The sequence below is a fragment of the Schistocerca piceifrons genome, chromosome 1, assembly GCF_021461385.2.
Source record: "Schistocerca piceifrons isolate TAMUIC-IGC-003096 chromosome 1, iqSchPice1.1, whole genome shotgun sequence".
Taxonomy (NCBI): Eukaryota; Metazoa; Arthropoda; class Insecta; order Orthoptera; family Acrididae; genus Schistocerca; species Schistocerca piceifrons.
Genome location: NC_060138.1, coordinates 1122273301 through 1122299925, shown reverse-complemented (window position 1 = coordinate 1122299925; position 26625 = coordinate 1122273301). Strand labels below are relative to the sequence as shown.

Here is a 26625-nt window from a genome sequence, read left to right as displayed (position 1 = left end):
TAGCCATGTATGGAAGTGAAACATGGACGATAAATAGTTTGGACAAGAAGAGAATAGAAGCTTTTGAAATGTGGTGATACAGAAGAATGCTGAAGATTAGATGGGTAGTTCACATTACTAATGAGGAAGTATTGAATAGGATTGGGGAGAAGAGGAGTTTGTGGCACAACTTGACGAGAAGACGGGATCGGTTGGTAAGACATGTGTTGAGGCATCAAGGGATCACCAATTTAGTATTGGAGGGCAGCGTGGAGGGTAAAAATCGTAGAGGGAGACCAAGAGATGAATACACTAAGCAGATTCAGAAGGATGTAGGTTGCAGTAGGTACTGGGAGATGAAGAAGCTTGCACAGGATAGAGTAGCATGGAGAGCTGCATCAAATCAGTCTCAGAACTGAAGACCACAGCAACAACTACATAGTACAAGTGTGTCCGAACACACAGAGCGCGGAACACTCCTAACGATGGGTCTCCGCAGTCAACGACCCATGCATGTGCCAATGTTATCACTATGACATTGGCAACTCCGACTGAAATGGGCACGTGACCATCGGCACTGAACGTTGGCACAGTGTCAGAGCGTTGCGCGGTCTGATGAATCCCGATACTGTCTTCATCATTTCCATGGGAGGGCGCGAATCCGTCGTCTTCCAGGGAACAGCTTGACATCTGTACCGTAGGACGGTGACAAGCTGGCAGCGGCTATATTTACGCTCTGGCAAACATTCACGTGTGTATTCGCGGGTCCAATAGAGATCGTGCAAGGCGGCATGGCGTACTCTGGTTGAAGACTACGTACATCCCTTCATGACGATCGCGTTTCCCGTGGCTGCGACATTTTTCACCAAGATAATGCGCCATGTCACAAGGCCATGAGTGTGATGGAGTGGTTTGACGAACACATCGGAGAGTTACAGTTGATGAGCTGGCCCTCCAACTCGCCAGATCTGAACGCGATCGAACACATCTGGGATGTGATTGAACTTGGCGTCAGAGCTCGTCGGCCCCCTTCCCGGAATTAGGTGACTTGTGTGTGCAGATGTGGTGCAAGCTCCTTCGAACGACCTACCAAGACCCGACGCGTCGCCGCTGTTATTCGTGCCAAAGGTGGACATACCGGCTATTACACGTAGGTAGTCATAACGTTCTCACTGATCGGTGTAAATGCACTAAGAGAATACTCGTGGATATTTTTACTATTGTGTCCGAGTCCAGTGAGTGATCGGGTCTGCACACCTTCCATTTACGTTTATCAAAATACTCATATGTGACCATATTCTGTGAAAATTCCTCACGGTACGTAAATTATAAACCCATCTGTCTGCTCCTGCAGCTATGATCTCCGTTTCACTGTAGGTTGTCCACTTGGTTAACGTTTTATTAATGTGGCAATATATTGATTATTCTCAAACGAGTATCAAGAGAGGAACAAGATTTAGATCTCTGCCTAAAAATCGCAAAAAGAGAAAAGTTCACGCACCAGTGTCACATAGCTTACTGGGTGATAGTTAAGTACGATCCAGACTACGATAAGAATGACATTGACCAGAGTGCCATTTACGTACTGGGTCATCACGAAGATTTTATCGCTGCAACAATTTTATCTCACTGATAGCACTGCTATTCTCTGACACCGTTCCGTCTTCCGGATTTAGTGTGACAAGGAGCCGTGCTTTCCGGTGAGATCTAGCCGATTTTAGTAAAACTAGGTATTGTTGACAGAAAATATTTTACAATTTGTTTGGTAAAGTCATTTATAATGACATAAGATCTTTTTTCTAGTAGACTTGCAAGAGTTTTCTCGCTGATTACGTTTAGTATGGTCAACGTCTGTACACGAGAGCGTGAAGGATATAAATAATTACTGTAATATATTAACACTTAAACAATACTTGTTTACTTGAAGAATTATCGCTATCTAAGTACGCAGATATAATGAAACATTGTGTACTTACAATATTAGTGTGCAAAAAGAATGACTTCCGTTTTCATTTTAGCCGCAGAAATGTAAACTGGCGTAAATTTACACGTAATTGTTATTATTTTTAATAGGGCCATTGAAACATACAACATCCCATTACGTTACGTGAATAATAATTAAATTCATTTGACAATCACAGTGACAGTTTGTGGACCAGGTAACAACAATTTGAGTCCATTAAATTCCCGTTATCATAGTAAAAATCATAGTTAAATGAACTTTAGATATACCTGCAGTGAATGGAAGTTTTCCGCGATAATATTCTCTAAGTCGAACTAGAAACTATGAGAGGTGTCAGCAATGGCTTAATGGAATTCCGCGTCGTTGCTGCTTTTTAACAGTTCCATGTGGTACCCTGATGTTGATTCAAAAACTCTCCTGCATGTTCCGTCGTGAGCTACAGAGCGTCACGATTGGATTCCGAATCCTCAGACTGGTGAAAGTAAAATACTGCATTAAAAATTAAGGCCGTCGTAGGATGCTTACATTACTTTAAAGAATTAAATAAGCTGCCGGAAGGAGTAGAACAGAAAAACAAAGACTATAATGATATTTGAGTGAGACGCCTTTCATGCAGCATCAGTCGCAACTATACTTCTCGGAAAAGATACACGTCACATTAAGGATAACACTCGTTTTCTCGTGGGTAAACCTGTTGTCGTGATATAATATTGTTTGTTTCTAACTCTAGTAATCAGGTTCGACAGATCAATTTGAGATGCTAAATTGTATGCAACTACTGACAAGAAGATACGGTATCAATTCCCATTGGTCGGTCGATGTTACAGCTGTCGGTCGACCTTGTGAAGCAAGATAGTGCCACTAGATGGCAGGATGCTCAGAACTGTTACGCACGTGTTAGCAGACTGTGTTAAACAGCGGTGTGTTCATTTGTCCGCAGGTGGTGCTGTGGCTGGTGTACTTGTAAATTCGTTGAGAAGAAAAATGTATTCTACAGTAGAACGAGGAGCTCCAAACAGCTTGGAATATAGGATATATTTCAGTAAGTATTAACGTTGCTTGGTCATACGGGATAAGTGTTATCATATGGAACCCGGTCGTGACAAGTAGACCAATATGTACATTCTGATAAAATATATAGTTCAAGGCCATATGTACTCAGATGAAGGACATCACTTGACAGAGCTCGTAAAGTTCTGCTCTGAAAATATCGTCTTACTATTAATATTTAGTAACACAATGAAGGTGTGTACATGGCTCTATTGCCGTTTTAATATTCATGTTAAATTCTGGTGCACTGATGTGACTTATTAGTGTAATGTAGTGAAGTATAAAAACCGTGATGCTATACTAAAATTGTTTTACAGAAAATGAGAAAGGCCCTATTTCTCCGTTGCATGACATTCCTCTTTATGCCGATGCCGGTAACAAAATATTCAACATGGTTGTGGAAGTTCCGAGGTGGACAAACGCGAAAATGGAGGTAATTATTTCTGTGCCAAGTTATATATATATAACTAAAGAGCAGCTATACCGTGTGGATACATGTTTGCAGAATATAGTGCTAATCCTTAGTTAAGTTTTTGTTAAAATTTCAGATGTAATCTTAGAGTATAAAACTAGCAGTTGGGAGGACACAAAATGTTAACTCTATATCCAGAGGCTTGTCAAAATATACCTAATTTCGTTGGTGTTTGTGAAGTACATTTCTGCACCTCAGAATAGCTTCGCTCTCCCTTAAATACTTGTAATATGTAAACTAATAAATTAGACAGCTATTTAATAATAAAACAGTTTAACAGTGGCATTGATGGGCTGTAATTAAGGCTAACAAGTTCTTAAACATGTTACTTGCTAGTAGTTTGCCGGCCGAAGTGGCCGTGCGGTTATAGGCGCCACACTCTGGAACCGAGCGACCGCTGCGGTCGCAGGTTCGAATCCGTCCTCGGGCATGGATGTATGTGGTGTCCTTAGGTTAGTTAGGTATAATTAGTTCTAAGTTCTAGGCGACTGATGACCTCAGAAGTTAAGTCGCGTAGTGCTCAGAACCATTTTGCTAGTAGTTTCAAATACACACAATTCTCTAAATTGTGACTGACAAGATTCGAATGTATAAACAAAATTCTTATTTTTGTAGATCAATCTGAAGGAAGTTCTGAACCCTATTAAGCAAGATGTAAAGAAAGGAAAACTCAGATATGTGGCGAACTGTTTCCCCCACCATGGTTATATATGGAATTATGGTGCACTTCCACAGGTAATTCTTCCGTTCATGCCTTAACACACAAAGAAGCTACACACAATAATGAGGTGGTACTGAAACTGGCCATCTACTTTCAGTGACACCATTGTTGCAAATATCAGTAAGACATATGTAACCTTAGTATGCTGTTTCTGAATTGCTGCTTTAAGCCATTCAGTAATCGTAACAAAGGATCTTATGTCGTAGGTCAGTTGACTGTGAATGATTAAATTGCCATAACTTTATACATGCTGCCATAATCTATTGTTACTGGTCAAAGCTGATGGTCAGTTTGAAGTCCATTTGCTCTCCTGCATGACTAGTTCTAAATAAAGGGAATCTGTTTAAAATGCTGTGTTGATTATAAAGTAAAACTTTATTTTTCTGTGTGGTACTGAATTAATTTGTTGGGCAACTACTCCTATTCATTTGCCAAGAATCTTCATAGCAACTGAATGTTTGGGGTGGCTAAAGTGCGTTTATAGTGTTCACATCTCGTTCATTGCATGCGGCTATTGGCAGTTTCGTTGGTTATGGCCAATCAGGTACTAGTATATGCTAGCCATTTACTCACCCAGTCATATAATGTTACCACAAATATTTGGCTGTTCTTTCTAAATACTTCAAGCTCTTCAGAGCTGTGTTTTAGTTTATTGTTGCAAGTGATTCAAAATACCAGCAAACTTTATTTACTAATCGTGAGAAATTACAAACAGTGTGATTTGCTGCGCACATCGGACTCATGCCTTCAGTTATTCACATCTCACAACCTATGCCAACAGCAGAAAACACTAGCATAAGCTGCAGACTCTGTACATGCACTTACACCTTCTGCGTTATGATTTACATGGTCTCTCCAATACACTAATTTCATAGGCCATAATGTTAATTTCATTATATTGCATTTAAATGAAATGTACCTCTTATCACCAGAATATGGATACAGCTCAGATGAATGATTTAACTGTAGCATTGTTAAAGATACCAGTACTGTCAGAATTTGTTGGAGTTATTCAGAGACCACAGAAACCTGAATTAGCTGGAAAGTGACCAGAATCTCTCCAGCTCAATAAGTAGTTTCAACTGCTTATGGTCTGAAATTTGCCCATCCACTGAGATTCAGTACACTGTTTCTGACCAGGGAAACACCCCATTGCACCCCCCCCACCCCCCCCCCCCCTCCCAATTTAGTTGTAAAATGGCCCATTGAATAGTCTGTCAAAAACTGAACATGCATCAAGCATGAAAACTGGCAGATATACTGAAACATGATAAAAGAAGCAAAATATAAACAGTGAACGGTTGAAGCTCAAGATCTGCAACATCAACCACATTGCAAGAATAATGGTGTCATTCTTGTATGGTCACGGTGTTGGACTGCAGAGTGGGAGCCTGGGTTCAATGTCCCTCATGCCCAAGCTTTTGTCACTATTTTATGAACCGTCGGCGCAGTCATTGATGAGTCTGTTCTGCTCCTATTGTCTTGGAAATGTCATACTGTACATTCAGTATAAAATGTCATGTAGTAAGAATATGTTACCATTGCAAGTAAATGTATTGAATAGTGAGAGCAGGCAAGAAGCAGCATACCTCTCCCACAGAAATGAAAACATCAAATAAACAGGTGTAAACTATGTTACAACAAAGGAATTAGTCAAAACCTCCAAAACAGAATGCAAAACTCAAGTGTTACTTGTGTGGAACAAATGGAGGTAAGTGCAGCTCGTGGTCCCTTCCTTAAATCTCACTTTAGCAAACAGATGTTGCACCACAGCGTACACACACAAATTTGAATACAGTGAACACACACGTCAATGATGGACAGCTCATAACTTTGAGAACAGAGTAAAAGGCAGATATGAACAGATTTCCTTCGCAGTCCAACAAAGTGACCACAATGCCATGGCTGTTCAGATTTCCTCTGTTGCACATTTTGAGCTTGGACCATTCACTGTTTATATTTTGCTTCTTTTTTCACATATTTCAGCTCACCTACCTGTTTTCTTGCTTGATGTGTGTTCCATTTTTATGGGCTTCCCGCTGGGACATATTGCCGTAAACCTGAGGTGTTGTGATGGAGAGTTACCCTTGTGAGTACTTAAGTCCACAATTATATTTTAGTAATAATTTGTCACTAAAGGAGTTTTCTTGTTCCAACCTTCCAGTCCTTGTTGGGGTTGAGCTGAGTAAAATTTGTATTTGATTTTTGTACTGTGTGCAAAAAAACTGTTGCAGTTGAGCAGTAATTGTGTTTTTGAGGACAGTATAATAACTTTCTGCTCTGGTACTCAGTTTGATAGTTCATAAATATTCACATCATATAGGCTGTTGAAAAAGACTTGTTGACAGCAATGGAGAAAGTAATGAGGTGAGGTGCACAAAGGGGAACAGCTTGGACTAGAGGCTGCAGCAGCCATCTGCAATTACCAGACCTTCACTCCCACAACAGCAGTAACCATTTGCTCTTTGCATCATGCAGCTTGCTGTCCTGTGGCATTGTTGTGCGCTGAGATCTTCTTTCCATTTATTAGAGTTCCAGGGTAAGTATTTTATCTGTAACGACTGTTGTGTATTGTGTGATACAGAACAGCATCAAAAGCAATTCCCTCAAATGTTGTTCAGTGGAACAGTTTGCCTTTATTATCTTGACCAGGGGATTGATGTACTGGGTCGGCTAACAAAAATGGTTTGGGCATTACATGCCTACACTATCAACAGGAGATCATTAGTGTCATAATGTCCAAGTAAGTGATGAATTTAAAAACTTAGCTCCTAGAACTAGGATCCCACCATAAACCATGCTTAACCATGTGCGAAAAAGAAGAGCTGGCAAAACCATATAGGCATATTCATTAGATTGTCACCTTACCACAACCATTTCAACACAACAGAATATGGCTCAAAATAAAAGGTTCTGTTGTTACAATAATAAAAATATTATTGTGCATGCAAACTTCTTGGCTGGTTGAAACTCCACGCCAGTCCTGGACTCAAACCTGGGACCTTTACCTTATGCAGGCACATACTGAGCTATCCAAGGACAACTCGAAACCCGCCCTCACAGCATTATTTGTGCCAGTACCCCATCTTGTACCTTCCAAACTTCACAGTTCTCCTGCATACCTTGCAATACTACTACTCTTGGGAAAAAGGTTACTACAGTGACAAGAGGATGATTTGAGAGTCGTGTTTGGATAGCTGTCAGTAGAGCATTTGCTTGTGAAAGACAAAAGTCCCAAGTTGGAGTCACAGTCTGGCACACAGCGTTAATCTGCCAGGAAGTTTCAGAGCAATGCATACCTGCCATAGAGTGAAAATTCATTCTGGAAACTCTGCAGGAATCTCTCATCAAAAAAACTTGTAGCAATAGTCACCTCTGAAGACTGGGAAAAAGCTAGTCACATGTTGTCCGTCAAGGGAAAACTTCACAGAATGGAGCTGTTTTAGGAAACTACATCATAAACATAGTTTTTACCAATAATAAGAAAGATATCAGCAACAGTCAAAATGAAGTTATGTCTGTATCACAAAATAAAGATCTCTGTTCACAAAATAATTGCTGTAATACTGAGGTGTATGTAGTACTGCTGTTCTTCTTTCTTCCAAACTGGCAAGTTTCTTCTTGATTACAGACTTCTTTCCATGTTAGAAATAAATGGGAAGTTGATCTGAAAATGTTTAATTATGAACCCAGTGATCAATGCCTCGTAATGAAACTTCAAACAGTTATGACCTGCAGTAGTTAAATCTGGATTTAGTTTCAGATACCTGTGGTTCAAATCATTTTCCTGGCCATCTTGATCTAAGCCCTTTCGATACATCACACTGAACACACTACCATTTTTAGGTGTGCTTCCAGAACGTCATCACTGCCTATTGCTCTGTCTCACTTCTAATGACAACAATATCAAAATATGAAATAATCATTGGTAAATTATAAAAGGAAAACTTGTCATATTGAGAGTCACCTTGAAAGTTTGTTCACTTCACATATTGTCAGTCGTGGCATGTAATAAGTAATTTTCAGTTGATGTAATACTTTCCTTCAAATAAATATGATCTTACATAGGAAAATGTTTAATTTGCTAATTTTTTATGTCTTATGATACAGCAGAATGAGATGATAGTGTTCAGCTTAAGGCTCTGTTTCATTAGAGAAATCAAACTCCAGTCTGGCTATCATATGTTATATAGGTTATCTAAACCAACTAAGGCGAATACTGCAAAGATCCCTCAGATAGCGAAGTTGTGCCCTCCCAGATTTCTTCTGAAATCTGAGCTATTGCTTAATCTCCAATGACAGTAGTGATGACCCATTACTCATTCCTTACTTGCGAAACAAAGAATTTGACACTGGTTTTACCAGAACTTAAATCTAATTAAGAGGACATTCTTTACTAAAATTATTTGTAATGAGTACTTGCACCTTCTGAAAACAAAAAATTTAACTAAAACCTAAACAGAATCATGAGTTGCAAATGGAAATGAATGAAAGGCAGGGAAATGTTGAGAAATTTATGGATAAATGGTGAAGAGGTAATGAGGAAAGATTAGGTGATACATAGTAATAAAGTTCTAAAGAGGACAGAATTGATAATACTGAGAATGTAGATTGTGACTGGAGTAATATAGTACGGGATGAACAAAGAAGAAATACACAAAAATAGCAGTGGGTGGCCATAGCAGCTCATGCTGCAAATTGTTGACTTGCTAGAATTTGTAAAAATTGTTTTTGGGATGGTTAAGAGTGGCGGCACAAGCACAGCCTCACTGCCAATATTTCAACAGGTGCACACCCTATCATTTTCACTATCAAGAGTCTTAATTATTATTGTGCTGACCCCCACTACATAAGGCCTCCAGAAGAGGCAGAAGGGCTCCACTCTTGGTCCTGTTTCCAGTAACCTTGATGCTCTGGCTTACTGCACAGCAAAACACCTTGCTGCTATTGTTTTCTTTCTTCTTCTTCAATACTGTTATTATGTGGCATCATGAAGGTGAAAATTAGGTCGCTTTTTAGAACATTGGAACTAAATCCACTTGAATGTTAGTTTTCATGATGAAAATGCTACAGGGTGGCTGCCTTATCATCCTTCATGTGTTTGCTAGGGGGAAGGTTGGTGGTACAAGGAAACATGCCATTCATAGGAAGCGAATGCATACTGATTTGTATCTACAGGCTGGTGGTTGTCACCATCCGGCTTAGCATGGATGGGTATTCCGAACCATGATACAGAGGGCCCACATCATCTCAGACCCAGAAATTGTCAGCGGAGTTAGACCGTTTTTCCTTAGAATGGTTGTTATAAAAGATAGATGAGATGTACATTATTGACCAACCATGAGAGTGATGATAATGGGCACCAGAGTTTGTGGTACTTTATCGTAAGCAGGTCTTATTTGCAACTAGAATGGCCATATTCTGTGAAAATTTTATAAAAAATTTGCTTTTCAATCATTATCAAAGTTTAGGGACCTTTTAGGAATGTACAGGAATACCTTGGTTTGTGTGAGGTGGATGTCTATCGTATCCCTCGGAGTTATTGCATGTTGTATTCATCAGACCATGAGGACTGTGAAGGCCTGGTATATTGAGCGTGAATGTCACACAAGATTGAAGTTTTTGCTTGATTCTGTGCATGCACACCTTGAGAATGACAGGCTGTGCACCTTTCGAAATATCGGCAGTTGTCAGACATCCCCATGTGACAATTTTGTGAGAAGGAAAGTTGCCACTCATCATACAGTGGAGATGCTGAGTCAGAGAGGCACAATAAAAAGACTCACAATTATAGATTTCGGCCATTAAGGCCTTGTCTGTTCACGAGGGCCTTAACGGCCGAAAGCTAAAATTGTGAGAGTTGTTTTGTTGTGCCTATCTGCGACTCAGCATCTCTGCTATATGGTGAGTAGCTTCTATGCTGGATTTCCCATTGTTTGACATCCTCCTGTGAGGTATTTGGAAATCAGTAGTTTCAATTCCCCACTGTTTTGCAACTTTCTCAGAAACTAGTAGATAGGGCATTGTTGATAGTTCGTAAATCTTAAGTGGCAGCTCATTACATGTGGGAGTTTGCTAATGGTCATGTATTCTAATAAAACTGTAAAACCGTTATCTGTCCGAACGAGCTAATCTCCAAAACTACTAGACAAATCTTCGTAGGGTTTTTACAGGTTGTTAGTGTAGCTTGGGGTAATGTGCAGGCTTTATTTCATCAGAATAGGACCATGGGAAAAAAATATAACTTTAAGTTTCACTGGAAATTCTTTCCTCAGCTTAGTAGCTCGGATGTTTAATCATAAAGGCATAATACACCAGAGGACCAATGGATGGCAATGTTAATTTCTTAACTCAGTGTCAGATGCATTTTCGGAAGTTCATGTCCGTGGCAGAAATAAGTGCCACAATCTTAACTTTATAAATACAAACTAGCAGTGAATTTACTTGGCTAGGACACACAGCTTTACTTATTTTTGCTTTGTTGTAAAAACTTGACATTGCCTTGGTTCCTTTGATTCTTTATTTATATTCTTTGCTATGAAAAAGAATTTATTATGTTAGCTTTGTGATTTGGTAGCTATTCATTACATTTTGATTTTGTTTTGTTTATGAATAAAAATGCCTAGAAAATATTAGTCTTTCTGAATGCACCAGCACAGAAAAAAAACTGAAGACATTGCCCTCTGATGAATCCATTGAAGATATTGAGGTAAGACTTGCTGTGAACTGAGAAAAGTCAGGCTTAAAGTAACTTTTTGGAAACGCTGTTGGAAAGTAAGGCATGACATAAATCTTAACAGGAGTGTCACGAATTATCTCGCTCATCAGAATTCTTCACTCGCAGAACCTTACTTTTCCAACATAACATCATAGAAGTGGAAATTTTGAAAGGAAGTGGCCCAGGTATTAATATTTTACAGTACAAGTCCTGTTTCTTTCTAACAATTCATTATTTCACTTTAAACATGTACTATACCTGGTAAACTTAAATTCATGAGGATAAATAAAGCACCAGGCTGCATGTTGTGGATGTGAACCTTAGTGTCAGTTACTTTTTGCACAGCCAGCTTTAAATAGCTCTCCCCCATGTTTGTGAAGCAGACTAGCTCTTCGTTCATGTCCTCAATTGTACTGCGTGAAATGTTGTATACAAAGACGCTTAGAGTCAAAAATAAAATCCACGCTTACCAAGTCTCGACCACAACTCTAAATACCTTTGTAATGCCGGGTTTCTCAGTTAGCAATTAAATGAAATGTAAAAGTAGCCTTCTAAATCAGTTAACGCACACGCGCGCACACACACACACACACACACACACAGGAAAATTATGTGAATGCATCTGTCATGAATAGCAATTTTTTCACTTTGCATTCTCAGTTTTTTGTTTGTCATAAATTAATCCCAAAATGTGAAGTAAATGACATACTACAAAAATAATAATAATAATCTATATTGCTACTCTCTGACATGTGGATCATTGTGTTATTACACCTTCTGATTTTTGTTTTCAGACATGGGAAAATCCAGAAGTCCTAGATGAATCTACTGGCTGTAAAGGAGATAATGACCCAATAGATGTTCTAGAAATAGGTTATAGGGTGAGTAACTGCTGTGTAGTGCTTGGATACACTGCAGACAATTTTTAATATTTCAGTACCTATATTTCGTATGTTCAGCATCACTATTAATTTTTAAATCAGAGATTAAACTTAAATATAGGTTGTCCCATTAGAATACTGTTTAACTATTCGTATTCACATAAAATGTAATTTATGTATCACATTTTTTTTTTGTGTTTAGCATTAAATTTTTGTTGATAAGACTGTGGCTCTTCATAGCCTCAGTGCTAAAGAGACTAAAGTTCGGGACAGCAGAACCATAATGAACATTCACAACTCCATGCATGCTTCGCTTATAGTGCACAGATTTAAAGCACAACAGGTGGCTGAAACTGCCATAATGCTTTCGATCATTGAGAATAATTTTGTCAGTTGTATTCAGTACATAGTGACATGCACCTTTTTATTATTATAAAGACAATGATTTCTACTCACCCTCGCCATGAAGAGATGAGCCACACACACACACACACACACACACGTATACATTTAAGTTTGTATATGCTGCAGGACATACAGGAAATCTGGGAAAAACCTAAGAATTTTTTTCATCCAGAAGGAAACTAGGAAAAACCTCAAAGTTTTTTAGAATTCCAGGTAGGTTTCAGTGGTTTAGCCTTCAGTTACATTTTTGGCATTTTGAAGGGTAAGAACTGATAAACAGCAAAATGTGTTAAAAGCGTTAAGACTGCTACTGGAATACTTCATAACAATAAATTGCTACCGACGAGCGTGATGTCAAGTTCTTTTGAGCTGTTGCGCAGTTGAATTGCATATGGGTGTACCTTCTCCTGCTTCCGGCTATTTGAAGTGTGGCTATTAGCTGTATCAGCAGTAGCAACAAGCAGCCAGATGCTATCCGGGAAAAATTTTGTGTTGCGCTCGAGCTGCCAGAACGCCACATGCACATAGCAGTCTGGGTTGTGGTGGGGAAGGGATTAGTCTCCACATAAGCCGTGTTTACGTTTAGTGATTTTGCTATTACACTTCTCACATCAAGTGAAAACAAAAGATTTCTGAGGTTGGAAGCTATCAAGTGAATAAAAATACATTCACATAATTACAGAAGGCTAACATGTTATTAGTTTATTTTCTGATTTTTATTTTGTTTCCATATTTTTGACAATATCCTTGCAGTACAATGGAGTTATTTTTGTCAGTTTGTAAATAAATGTGGCTTTTACTAATATTTCCCAGGAGACAGTAAATTTATTAGGAACGAAGTGTTTTATTCCTCACTATTGGCTAGTTTAAACTGTTCACTGAATTTAAAGTGCACATTTTCGTCTTCTGGCATGTATGGCATTATACTATAATAAAGAGCCAAACATGAGACAATACAGTACTGGTACTCCAAAATAAATTTGCATCTTGAAAACGCATTGAAATCTCGTCAGGATGGGACCTATTTCATTGCGAACCTGGACATATGAATGTGCACTTCGACAAATTATGCATTTTAGTATAATGTAAGAAATTCTGATGTTCTTGGAATATCCTATTTGTTTTATGATGTCATGTAAGATCTATTAATACTACATATGTACGAATATATGGGCTTCCTACGTCATTGTAGCTGCCCACGTGCAGTAATGTCTGTCAGAGCACTACTTAAGACGGTAATCAAATGATATGATTTAGGTATGATTTGTAGCTTTCACTGCTCATTCTTTGTAAGTCAAATAATACAGTGTTATTAACTTTTAAATTTTTTTTACTTTTTCCTTCAATTATTAGACAGACATGGTGGTCCAATCGTTATGAGACATTATTTGCTGTTGCTTGTTCATGATAAACATGAAACATCTGAGTGTTTAAAGTTCTGGATGGGTTTAGGATGTGTGAATTCCTTTTATTGGCCATATAAAGGTTGAAGCCTACTCTCCCCATGAAGGGACTTACAACTGGTAGATCTTGTGGGGGTGATAAGCATTTCAGAATTTCTGACTCGAGGAGAGGTCTAATCTATAAAGTGCACTAATTCCTTGGTCCTACTTTTTTGTCATTGTGTTGTCTTTCATATTGCCAGGGGCTGGAAACCATAAATGATGAGCATCTCCTCTTTCCCCGTCTTTCCATGTTTCTCTCTCATCTCCCCTGTCTTCTCTCATCACACGTTCCGTCACTCCAACGATCCATTTGTCTCTTGGTCTTCTTCTCATCTCTGGCCTATTTTTGTCATTTCATGGGCCTGTCTTGGTACCCCTAAAACTTGCATTCTTCTAACATGCCCATATCTTTTTAATCCTGTTTTTTTTCTATACTATATTGCCTGGGCTTCTCTCACTATTTCTCTGCTGCTTTCTTTACTAGATACATTCTATTCTACTTCTGTGAAATTTTATCTTGCAAGACTGTATCCTGCTCACCTGTCATCTTCATTGCCCATGTTTTGGAAACTTAGGAGAAGGTTGGAGAATGAAACAGTTGACATAACATTTGTTTAAGTTTTGGCAATACCTCCTTGCTCCATATCAGGCTTCCTGCACTCTGCAAGAAACCATGGGCTTACCTCCTTGTCCTACCATTCTGCTGCCTTCTATTATTCTCCCCAACTACTTGAAACCTTCCACCTTCTTTATTACTTAAAAAATTACCACCACCACCATTGCTTTCATATTTTCATTTCCTATTTGCACTGTCACACTTGTCATAATCTCATCCATTATGGTGATGGAAAGTAGAAGGAATTGTACACTCCCTTGTTTCAGACCATTTTTCTATTTAAACAAGCCTTTCTTCTTACCTACTTCTACACAACTCATATTTTCTTCGTTCTTCAGAGTCAGCATTCAAATTCCCCTTTCCTAAAGGGTCCCAGATGTTGCTTTTCACACTATCACATGCCTTCTCAGTGTCAAAGAGCACTACTATTAAATCTTTATCAAATTCTTTGTCTGTTGGCACTGCCTCACAGTAGTAATTAGATCAATATTTGACAAGGTCTAAACCGGGGATGGCCAAGAATTCTGCACGCATGCAATGCTTTTGCTTATGTGCGAATTTTCACCCTCTGCACATCCCTCCCTCCCTCCCCCTCCTCCCCCCCTCCTCCTTCTCCACTATTGTCACGCTGAGCGGGAACAGGGGGAAATAGCAAAAGCACTGCATTTAAGTGGCAGTGCAGTCGTGCAAGGAACACTAAATGTGAAACTTCCTGGAAGACTGAAACTGTGCCAGACTGAGACTTGAACTCAGGACCTTTGTGTTTCACAAGCAAGTGTTCTACCGACTGAGCTACCCAAGCATGACTCACAACCTGTCCTCACAGGTTTACTTCCATCAGTACCTCACCTCCTACCTCCCAAACTTCACAGCTCTCCTGCGAAACTTGCAGAACTAGCACTCCTGGAAAAAATAATATTGTGGAGACATGGCTTAGTCAGAAGCTGGGAATTTTTCATTCTGGAGCCATGCATTTGGCTTTGTTTCCTGTTTCGTAACAGTGTAGATCAGACTGAAAAAAATTTCAGTGTTATTCAAAAATTTTTAGTGCACTGAAGATGTAATAAAATTCACATCTGGTACAAAAGGTCAGCATATGGGCAAGTGCGGACAATTCCACAGATTTTTGTCGTTTGAGTTGCCACATAATTGTGATAGTTCCATAATCGAAAGTCTTTCACGCATATACATAGATTAAGACATTGCAACAAGTTTGTAACCTTATTTTGGAAACCAGGAAACACTTCCCTGTTTTTATTATAAAAGAATTTGTGTTTTAAACAGGAACTGTGTTGCAGATCAATCAATTCCATCTGCATGTGCACTGATAAGCCAAAACGTTATGACCACAGCCCATCGCAAAGTTGGGTGCTGCCTGGTGGCATTATGGGCACATGAGGTAACAAAAGTAAGAGAAGGCATAGGTGGGTGATCACCTTAGTGAAAATATGGGCTCAAATGGGGAAATCCATTGAAATAAGTGGCTTTGAAAACGGGCAGTTTATTGTTATGCAGAGCCTGTGAACAAATATCTCATAAATGGCAAAGCTGGTCAAATGTTTGCATACTACTATCTAGCACCTACGAAAAGAGGTAGGACAGTGAAAGTACTCCTAGGCACTAAATGGTTGGATGTCCACAACTTTTTGCAAAATTTGGGGTATGAGACTTGTCTGCTCTGTAAAGTGAGGTGATCTGTGACATCTTGTCTGAAAGAGAACAATGCTGATGCATGCACAAGTGTTTCGAGCATACTGTTCATTGTATATTTTTTGAACGTGAAGCTCTGCAGACGATCACACCTACATGTTCAAATGTTGACCCAAAGACATAATCATTTAAGATAGCAGTGTGCACGCAACCATTGGGATTCAACTGTTGATAAATGGAAACTTGTCAGCTCTTAGAGTTCTTCTACACTAATTTGATAGTCATCTCAACAAATGCCATTGACCAATGACCTTGCTGTTTGGTCCTGTCACCTGAATCAACCAACAAATGCCATCATCGAGGTGAACAGCAGCTCGAAACGTGCAGCACTCCATGGACGCAGGCTAATGGGGGCAGTATTATGCTGTGGGAGACTTTCTCCTGCAGTTGCAAGGGACTGTGGTATTAATCGAAGACTCATTGACATCTGCGAACTACCTGCATCCCTTCGTGCTTGATGTTTTCCCCAATGGCAATGTCGTCTTTCAGCAGTATAATTGTCCATATCTTGGAGCCATGCTTCATTGGTTTGAGGAGAATTGTAGTGAGATCATGTTGATGTCTGTGACCAAATCTGCCTGATATGAATCATATGGAACCCATCACGGTTGCTTTCGGGTGCCATCACAACATATGCAAATCAGCAGTCTGTTATTTGCACAAATTAGATGACCCGTGCGTAGATATTCAGTGCTGGTTACCTCCACAAACCCACCAACAAACTGTCAGATCCCTGATACACAGAATCAGTGATCTTTCATTCCAAAGATGGACAAATAAGCTATTAAGCAGGTGTTCTAAAGGTTTTGGCTTAACATGTATACAGGGATGCTTTCAGCAGAAACGACAAACCTGTCTCGAAAATGGCTCAGAAACAGTTGTAAAACTGGCAGTATCCTTGGTGTTTAGAAAACTATTCCTATTATTCTTTAAGTGCAGCAGTGAATAATTCAAAGTTCATGTTTCCCATAATGCCAGCGAGCTCAAGGAAATTGATGTTTTTGTGTCAGAAGTTGCTACTTCCCTAATTTGTTTTGCTTTTTAAATACATTCTCACAAAATCAAAAATAAGTTGTTTCTCACCTTGCAGTGCCCTACTGTGGTTAGTCTGCAGTCGAGTCCACTTGAAGTGAGGTCTGCAATCCATTTTTAACAATCTGCGTGCTATTTCTGCTATCCTTCAGAAACTGAACAGTAGTGGGTATTTTTACAGGCACACCTCTTGGCTTAACCAGCATTCTTTGCCGTAATTTACTATTCATACCACCAGTTTCGTAAAGTACTATGTGCCTGCTAATTCAGCATGGAGTGCTTCTTGATGTACAGAACAATCTAGCCCATATAAATCGTTCATCAGTAATTTTTTTCTGTTTTGTAGTCAGTCTGTAAATTCTTTCTGCATGGTATTGCAACGTCATTCCATAGTAAATTTGCAGTACCCACTGATTGTGACTGCATCCTTCCCTTCTGTGATTCTCATTCATTTTTAAAGGATTGGATTTCCAGCATGCAAGTAGCAGCTCTGGCTGTTTCTATATTGAAGTGCTCAGGTCTCACTTTATGCCATGTGCTGAACTTGTACGCTCACATACAGTATGTACATTAATAGTACTTCCAGCTTAATTCCTTGTATGTATTGGTGAAGTGAAGAGTGCTATGCAGAGTGAATTACATGAAACTTTGTGATGTCCAATTTGACTGTACTTCGAAGTCAGTACTCCATTCTCATTACGCCGAAGTTTGCAGGTCAGTTGAAGAGGCAGTCATTTTCTAGTGCGCCAGAGAATTGTTTCGAGTAAATACTTACTGGCCAAATTGCAAATATTGGCAAGTGTTTCAGAGAGTTCCATTTAATATAGATTGACACAAAAGTATAAAATTAGAGAACCTGTAGAATAACACGCTAATGCATATTTTTGCCATAATATAACAATGTTAGATGTATTCAAAATTCATTGATCTAATACAATGGAATGATCACTGTTCAGTGTGGAGTAACTGAATGATATAGTTCCATAAGCAAGACCTGAAACATCTTTGTGCATGCATGTGAGAACTTGAACAAGGATCTAAAAGCTGAGCTTGTGTGTTAGTTGTTTGTGCTGATCTACTGCTCAGTGTATCCTGTAAACATTTTTAGTGTGTGTAGATGTGCCAGATTACCTAAACAGCTTAGTGTTGAAGGTGCTAGTCATGCCAGTAACAGAGGTTTCAATTTTAATTTTTCTTTATTTTAAATTATGTATCTTACAGACTTAATAATGGATACTCAGTGTGAAATGTTCAGAATGTAACTCTGTTAAATTTAAACACGTTCTGTGAAGATGAAGTCTGCAGTGACTATACTTGTGTGAGCACCCATATTTGTTGTTGTGAAAGAGTGTAGATACCATTATGTGAGAATGTAGCACCAACTTCCATAACTTCTGAGGAGTTGTTCATAGCTACATGCACTTGTTACACTGAAGTAATGTTTTGAATGGCCAGTTTCCATCTTCCTTCAGTTTGCAATTCCTTTCACTTGCAGGTGGCAAAGAGAGGAGAAGTGCTGCAAGTGAAAGTTCTGGGTGCCATCGCACTTATCGATGAAGGTTAGTAAAAACATTAAAGTTTCTTGAATTCCTGTGCTTGTGACTACTTTGCCTTACTAGACACTATTAACTCCAAATAAGAGCCTCTGTACAGAACGTGTCTTTCACTCTGCAGTGAAGTGCCTACTATAATGGAACTTCGTGGACAACTATACTCCTCGCCCTTGCATTTTGTGGGCAGTATAAAGTAAGGGAGGTATGGATATATTGATGGGTGGGGTTGGATGATGGTACTTTCTGCTCAGTGAAGCTGGTAAAGACAATGTACAATATGACTACACCGTAGTGGTGTGCTTGTCCGAAGGTGGCTCAGTGCTACGGACACACTGGAGGGGGTGGGGGGGGGTTCAGCAGTGTTTCTCTCTGCATACTGACAAACAGTGTATAGGTTCTGTTTATCTGGATCTCAGTTGACTTTTTATAGAAGGCATTTTTTGAAAAAAGAGTAAAAACTAAAGAAAATCAATGGCTCTTCATTTAAAAGTAGACCGAATAGATATTTTAGAGAATAAATCATCACATGTGTAAATCATGTTTTATTGTGCACGTGGGGTGACTGAGATGTGTTGATTAATTATTAGAATGTATGTGATAAAATTAGCCTATATTGAGGCCCTGTCTGTCACTAAAATAACTGCTGTCAGGATAGAGTGAATGAATAAGAGACATGAAAATGATCATTTGAAATAAAATTGTACAAACTAGACCTTTTAAGTGTAAACAACTTGGCCGAAAAGAAATTGCAAAGAACTAAATTTGGCAAAAAACACCTTCACAAATACATTCACATAAACAGCAAATGTGAAACTATGTAGTAATTGATTATTGTGTAATAACTCTGAAAAATGTCTGGCTCAGAGTATAGACATTTTGTGTTGCTGTGGACAGTGTGCTTATTTATTCGGAAATAATGCAATTTTATGATCCATGCATGTGCTTCATGTATTCAAATGAACGTTTGTAACAAGTTGGGTGTGAGTATTATTGTACTTCAGTTTATGAAATGGAAAATAACCTATTTTTGTAAAATAGATTTTAAAGTGCACTCATATGACACTATTGAAAATTAATTTGCCTCTACATGAACAGAAGAAATTTTGTGACCACTATTCCATAAGCACTACATGGGATGCATTGTCTGTTCCTCTCTTTCGCAGAAATTACACATAGATCATGGTTCTGGATTGTTCTTGTAAGACTTGATTCTCCCTCACATTCTGTAGTGCATACAAAACAATAAAGCTATAAACACACATGCGCAACAGTGAAAATAACCACTTAATGTTCAAAGCACACCCAATTACCAATAGAACAGGCAGAAGTGGTGTAATGACACTCCTGGATGTAGTGTCATATGGTGTACTAGCTCCAGTTATTGCACATTCTTCGATCACTTGCCTCCTTAACTGCACAGGAGTGGGTTTTCATGAAAACTGCCAACTTGATCTAATCTCTGATCAGTTAACAGACCAGTATGAAAGTGCAGTTCCTCAGGAACACTAATGTAAAATAAGTTATTGCTTTTTACTAGTTGCAGATTAGCCACATCTGTGCCATAAATCAGTAACTTCATCATGATAGGAGCGGTTGTAACCGTAGACAATCACTGACTTAGTCCAGTTAGTGTACCATAATCTAAGAAAAATATGTAATTAAATTATAACAAATGAGTAATAGAGATGTTATTTAATTGTATGAATGAGTATACATCTATATTTAAATGTGTTGAAGTTGCAATACCTGTTTTTACAGTCCTAAAATACAATCATTTAGTTTCCAATTGCAGCCTGATTAAACTGGCTTCCTACAAAATAGTTTTTTAACACAGAAGTGTTCTCTATTGTTAAAAGTTCTGCGAATCAGTTCAGACAGTGCCTTGTCCCTCCTATCTAAGAGGCAATGGCTTATGAATTGTTCATCTAATCCTGTGTGGAATTTTGGTTGCTGTGCAGTTATATGGACTTCATTTCCTTGTTGCAGAATTATTTTTCTGTAAGGTTCTTTACAGACCCAATTTGAAATAAATTCTGATAAGCAGTTTTCTCTCCTTTAATGCACTTCATTTTAGGGACTCTCTCTCTCCCTCTCCCCCCCCCCTCCCCCCCTCTCTCTCCCTCTCCCCCCCTCTCTCTCCCTCTCCCCCCTCTCTCTCCCTCTCTCTCCCTCTCCCCCCCTCTCTCTCCCTCTCCCCCCCTCTCTCTCCCTCTCCCCCCCTCTCTCTCCCTCTCCCCCCTCTCTCCCTCTCCCCCCCTCTCTCCCTCTCCCCCCCTCTCTCCTCTCCCCCCCTCTCTCTCCCTCTCCCCCCCTCTCTCTCCCTCTCCCCCCCCTCTCTCTCCCTCTCCCCCTCTCTCTCCCTCTCCCCCCCCTCTCTCTCCCTCTCCCCCCCTCTCTCTCCCTCTCCCCCCCTCTCTCTCCCTCTCCCCCCCTCTCTCTCCCTCTCCCCCCCTCTCTCTCCCTCTCCCCCCTCTCTCTCCCTCTCCCCCCCCTCTCTCTCCCTCTCCCCCCCCCCTCTCTCTCCCTCTCCCCCCCCCCCCCCTCTCTCTCCCTCTCCCCCCCCCTCTCTCTCCCTCTCTCTCCCTCTCTCTCCCTCTCTCTCCCTCTCTCTCCCTCTCTCTCCCTCTCTCTCCCTCTCTCTCCCTCTCTCTCCCTCTCTCTCCCTCTCTCTCCCTCTCTCTCCCTCTCTCTCCCTCTCTCTCCCTCTCTCTCCCTCTCTCTCCCTCTCTCTCCCTCTCTCTCCCTCTCTCTCCCTCTCTCTCCCTCTCTCTCCCTCTCTCTCCCTCTCTCTCCCTCTCTCTCCCTCTCTCTCCCTCTCTCTCCCTCTCTCTCCCTCTCTCTCCCTCTCTCTCCCTCTCTCTCCCTCTCTCTCCCTCTCTCTCCCTCTCTCTCCCTCTCTCTCCCTCTCCCTCCCTCTCTCCCTCTCCCTCCCTCTCTCTCCCTCCCTCTCTCTCCCTCCCTCTCTCCCCCCCCCTCCCCCCCCCCAAAACAGAACCTACAATTGCAGTTACACATAATTGCAATTGGCAACATTGCCTCCCATCTCCATACTGTCCCACTGACAACTCATGACTGACAGTTTGTGGCATCTATCTGGGCTCAACACTCACTATAACAACAACTCAGCTCAGAGATATACCTATCATATTCAAACTAGTTCTTAATCCATGACAGCACAGTTTTCTCTCGCAGCGTCATGCGCTAATTGAATATATCTATATTCTATTTCAGATTGTTTAGTTTAATTACATTTCACTGAGAAAATAAAGGTAATTAAAGGGAGAATTGAATAGATAATTATTTCCTGTCATTGTGACCTAAAGTACCACTTCTTTAGTTAGTATGATGTAACTTAAAACTAATGTAACTACTATATAAAGAAAAGCTGTGCTCAGCATGAAGGTTGGTTTAAGCACTAGTACTGGAGGCAGTATGCCTCGGATTCCTCTGTTTACTGAACAAACTTGGAGATATTATAAGCAGATCTACAGTTTAATTTGATCACCAAATCAGAATGCAACTTAGTGCTTCTGTGCTATATAAACAAAGTTACTCCCTGTCCCATTCCTGACTGTAGAGTGAGAAGAATGATTGGTTAAAAGGCTGTGTGCTTTCTATAATTAGTCAAATCTTACGTTGGTGGTCTGTATGAGGACACCTTGAGTGTCCCCCAGGGGGGTCTCAACTCATTTCTGAGTTCTTGCTTGGCTACCGCAAGGCCTCAGCCTTTGCAGCATTCGTTCCTTTCCGAGCTGCAAGCTTACATTTCCACAATTCCTTTTTCCAGATCCTGCTTGGACCTGGTTTATGATGGAGACATGGATTTCCACTCCTCAAATTTCCTAAAACTTTTCATTCAATAAACACAAGGTCCCCATTGATGTGTGACCTGCCACCAACTTTCATAATTCTCCAGAAGTGCGAACGTTGCAGGGAAGGTCACCCAGTGTGGTGCCTGCTGCATCTTCGAGCCGTTCCATTTTTGCACTGTTCCCTTAAATAATGTAATACATCCAAAACCCAACACGGTAGTCATTGCATTGTGTGGGGGTCATAAAGTATCTGCACAGTAGTAGCTCCCTGACCACGCAGTGCTCGCATTGTTGGTGCCTTAGGGGCTGGAAACTATCTACGTATACCAAGGAGTATGCCTTGTTCGGAGTGGGGGCCCCATGGTGGATAAGCTGCAAATGAAACAGATGTTTCCCCATTAGGCTGCGTCCTACATAAGCGACAGAAGTGACAGACAGCAGCGACAGCTCCAGGCGATAAAACAACCGTAGGTGTAGTTACGGAAGTGTCATACATAACATCTGTGTCACTGCCTGTCTCCTGCTGCAACTGGAGACGTTTGTATTCAAACATGTTTGAATCTTGCTGCTGCAGCACACATGACACAGTGACAGCCACGTGTCTTCTCACAAAGCAGTGGAGTGGACAGAACAGCAGCTATGAATTGCTTAACATCATATGTTAAACTGTTCGGTGAAAAAATTTGATTCTTCCACAACCTATAGCTAGATATCTTTAAACGATAAAGTTCTGAATTTATTTTCGTTATTCGTCATAGTTACTGTGCTGCACAAAATTAAGTACATGGATGCATGAAATTTTTAAGAAACTGGAGAGGTAAAATCACATTGCGTAGACTTTCTGTATAGTTCATTTAAGGCCATGCATTATTGGGTATGAAATGTAACCAATATATCTGAATTGTATTTAAAGTTTAGGCAGGAATGATACCTCTCTTCATTCTTGAGATATTGGTTGTTATATCCGTGGACGGGTTGTTCACGGCACGTACGAACCTTTCCTGCACTTCAGGAATAAAGTTGTCATAAAAATAATTGTATCTCAGAAACGGTTCAAGGTATCAAAGCGATGATTTTTGGAAATGACAGCATGCAGAAAGGACTATTTTTATCGTATGATTAACACTAGATATGTTTTTAAATGCGTGAGCAGAGCGAAAACAAGACTCCCTATAAATTACACTGAGATTTTGTCCAAATTTTCATAGTCAAACAAAGAGAGAAACAAGTAAACGGGGTATCAAAGTGACCAGTGTGAGGTCTAGTTTTGCATGAAATTACTGAACTTCTTGAAAGTAATCAGGTTAATTAACAAAAAATTGAGTTCAGTAAAATTGAAATATTTCATGAAAAGCTGCTGCCATGCTATGTAAATGAAGTGTCAAAAATTTCATCTGTTCAAGACGTACCTATTTTGCATACAAAAAGATACATTGGTGCAGTATTTAAATGTCGAAAAGCCTTCCTTTGAATAAAGTATGTTAGGAAGGCAAATGAAGAGTCAGGGAGACCATGCTTTCTGAAAAAATCTTGAAAATAAAAACTGAAAGAAATCAAATATTTTATGAAATGATTTGTGTAAAAGAAAAAAGTAGATCAGAGAAACATTCTGCATGTCTTTGAGTGATGGTTGAAGTCATGAACAGAAAATGAGGTGCACCAAACGTTTCTCTAATATTTTTAATTCATACTTACAAATCATTACACAAAACGTTTTACTTTCTTTTCAAAAATTTTGTATGCTTTACTATTACAGACTATTTAGAGTAATTCAAACACTTTGCCTTACACACTGCTGATGAATAATGTTCATAATTTATTAAGAGTTTAATGGGATAGGTGTGTGTACACTTACAGATCGATGCAGCGTAAACAGCATACATATAACTTATGTATACAGAATTGTAACTGAGTCATTTAAAATGTAAGAACAACGCTGAACCGAATCCAGTACCTTAATGCTGCACGGAATTACAGTCTGTAATGCTGCAGCTACACCACAGATACCTATTATAGTTGGTTCACAATCTGTGTTTGAGTATTTAGGGTAGTTAGTCATGTAGTCAGCCATTCTTCCTCATTTATTGGCTATTGAAAGTTCATCATGTAAAAAAAAGCATTCGGATTTAATTTATTGATGAGGTAGTAGAGTGCTCCTCCGCTCATTCATGTGTAATCGAAGAATTTGTCTGGTGATCTTTGTTGTTGTTCGTATTTATGAAATTCTTCATGGAGATTCCTCCCTTTGTAAATTTCATGCACAACATTCATTTTTGCTTTATTTTCTTAAGTAAACGTAATTTTGTAGCCTTACTCTTCAGCTACAGTTTAGGGGCACCGTTTTGTAGAAACACCTGGTTGGCTCCAGGGAGCCATCTTGTAGTGCGAAATGGTCGCTCGCACACAGGACACCTGAGCTTTTCGCCCATTACTGTTGCTTGTTGCTGGAGTGTCACGTATCCAGAAGTTATCCAGAAGTCACTGTCAGTTGCTTCTGTAGCCCATGTAGGATAAGGCCTTGGTGACCACATGGCCCCAGAAGTGTCTGTGGAAGGATAGTAGTCCTTCAGTGCAGAGTGATAAGACCCTAAAATGTTTGCTTCCTTGCCTATGCCATGGGAGGAACATGGAGCTAAGTGGCAAACTGAGAAATATTCATACTTACCTTACACAAGGACTGATGGGATTCCTTCCTGGCCACAAAACTGTTATTCTTTCTGGAGAACTTACAAGACAATTATGGGAAGTGACAGCCATCTGTGAAATGAAACGTGGGTCAGTTTTGATCAAAACAGCGCCCCCTCCTCAGTCATGGGCACTGCTGAGTTTTAACAAGCTGGATGATGTTCCGGTGTCTCACTCCCCATAAGTCTAAATTTACTTCAGGGCATAACTTTCCACTGAGACTTGCTCTTGCAATCTGACAATGAGCTAAACACAGACTTCGATCGACGGAGTGCATACTTCGTCATGTACGTAGGGGGGCCAAAGGACAATAGGGTTGCTACCGGTGCCCTCATCTTGGCCTTGAAGGGCGATTCAAATTTGCCAAAAATGTCGAGGTGATGGTATAGTGTGTGTGGGGGGGGGGGGGGGGGGGGAGGTAGGTCAAAATGCGGTTCTAAAGTGTTTGAAAATTGGGCACATGTGTTAGAGTTGCAGTGCTATGCCCATCTGTAGAGATTGGGGATGAATGCTGCGTGCGAGTGCTCCTTGTGTACCTCCCCCACCCCCCTCCCCCAATCTGTGTCAACTGTGGAAAGCACCATTCTCCCTGTGCACCAGATTGCACTGTACCAGAGAGAGAAGAAAATAAAAGAATGAAAGACTTTGGACAAGCTAACCAATTGCACTGAACACGTAAAAGTGTCATATGCTACAGCAAGTTTGCTATATAGTGTGTCCAGAAAATGTGTGCAAACTCTACCTGACACCCTGTCATAAGTAGCACAATTCTTATATCATCCCCAGTATCCACAAAGGTCCAGAATCAGCATTGCTGGAAAAAAGTCACCTGAAGTGTGGAGCAGAAGGCAGGCACAGTGCTTTAAAGATGTCATACGTCAGCCAGGTGATGGAAAGAAATGCTACAATTCTACTCGAGAATAATTTTGTTGATGTACCATGAGGCCACGAAGAGACCATGGAGGTAGGTTGTGCAGCAGGGTCACTTGCTGCCGTTGGTTGAGGGGCAATGGCATCAATACACACAGGTTCTGAGTTCTGTTTTGTGGTGCAAACTGTGGCCTCAGGATCCACTGGAATCTCTGCCCAGCCACAGGAGTACCATCACCGCTGTCCCTTCGACGATGGTACTCTCGCCCGTCACCTGCTAAACATCGTGTGTGTGTGTGTGTGTGTGTGTGTGTGTGTGTGTGTGTGTGTGTTCCCCCACATTGATTCAAATTACCATATAGACTCTATATATTGTTGCCACATTGAGGGTTACCAGTTTGCGTCATTTTGAAATCTTAATAAGAACCATAACATAAATTTGTCACAAAGTTTCATCCAGTGAACTTAATCAGGTGACCTGCAGTTGAATAAAAGAAATTAGACTAAAAGCTTGTCACATACACAGGCTAAATGTTGTGCGACTCTCACTGTCAGTGATCTTCATAGCAAATTCTCACAGAATTGCACTGATATCATAACTCACAAAATCTCATTTTCTTATGTAACTCTGAATGCAGACTCTGGAACATGATAAGCACATAAACACTCTGCCCACCCCCTTCGCAGAATCACAGCAAACGGTGAGCGCACAG

At 40.1% G+C, this 26625-nt stretch overlaps 1 protein-coding gene across 2 annotated transcripts in view; it reads left to right on the top strand.

Moving 5' to 3' along the window:
- Positions 1-26625, top strand: part of LOC124778329 (inorganic pyrophosphatase) — a 117122-nt gene that overhangs the window by 50814 nt on the left and 39683 nt on the right. The window contains exons 2-6 of one of the 2 annotated variants that reach the window (XM_047253637.1): positions 2883-2984; positions 3310-3425; positions 4080-4199; positions 11698-11784; positions 18488-18551. In XM_047253637.1, coding sequence (XP_047109593.1) covers positions 2927-2984; positions 3310-3425; positions 4080-4199; positions 11698-11784; positions 18488-18551 — 445 coding nt within the window. In that variant the 5' untranslated portion in view covers positions 2883-2926. Of the gene's footprint in view, positions 1-2798; positions 2985-3309; positions 3426-4079; positions 4200-11697; positions 11785-18487; positions 18552-26625 lie in introns of those variants that run through there. The other variant, XM_047253636.1, reaches the window with a different exon arrangement.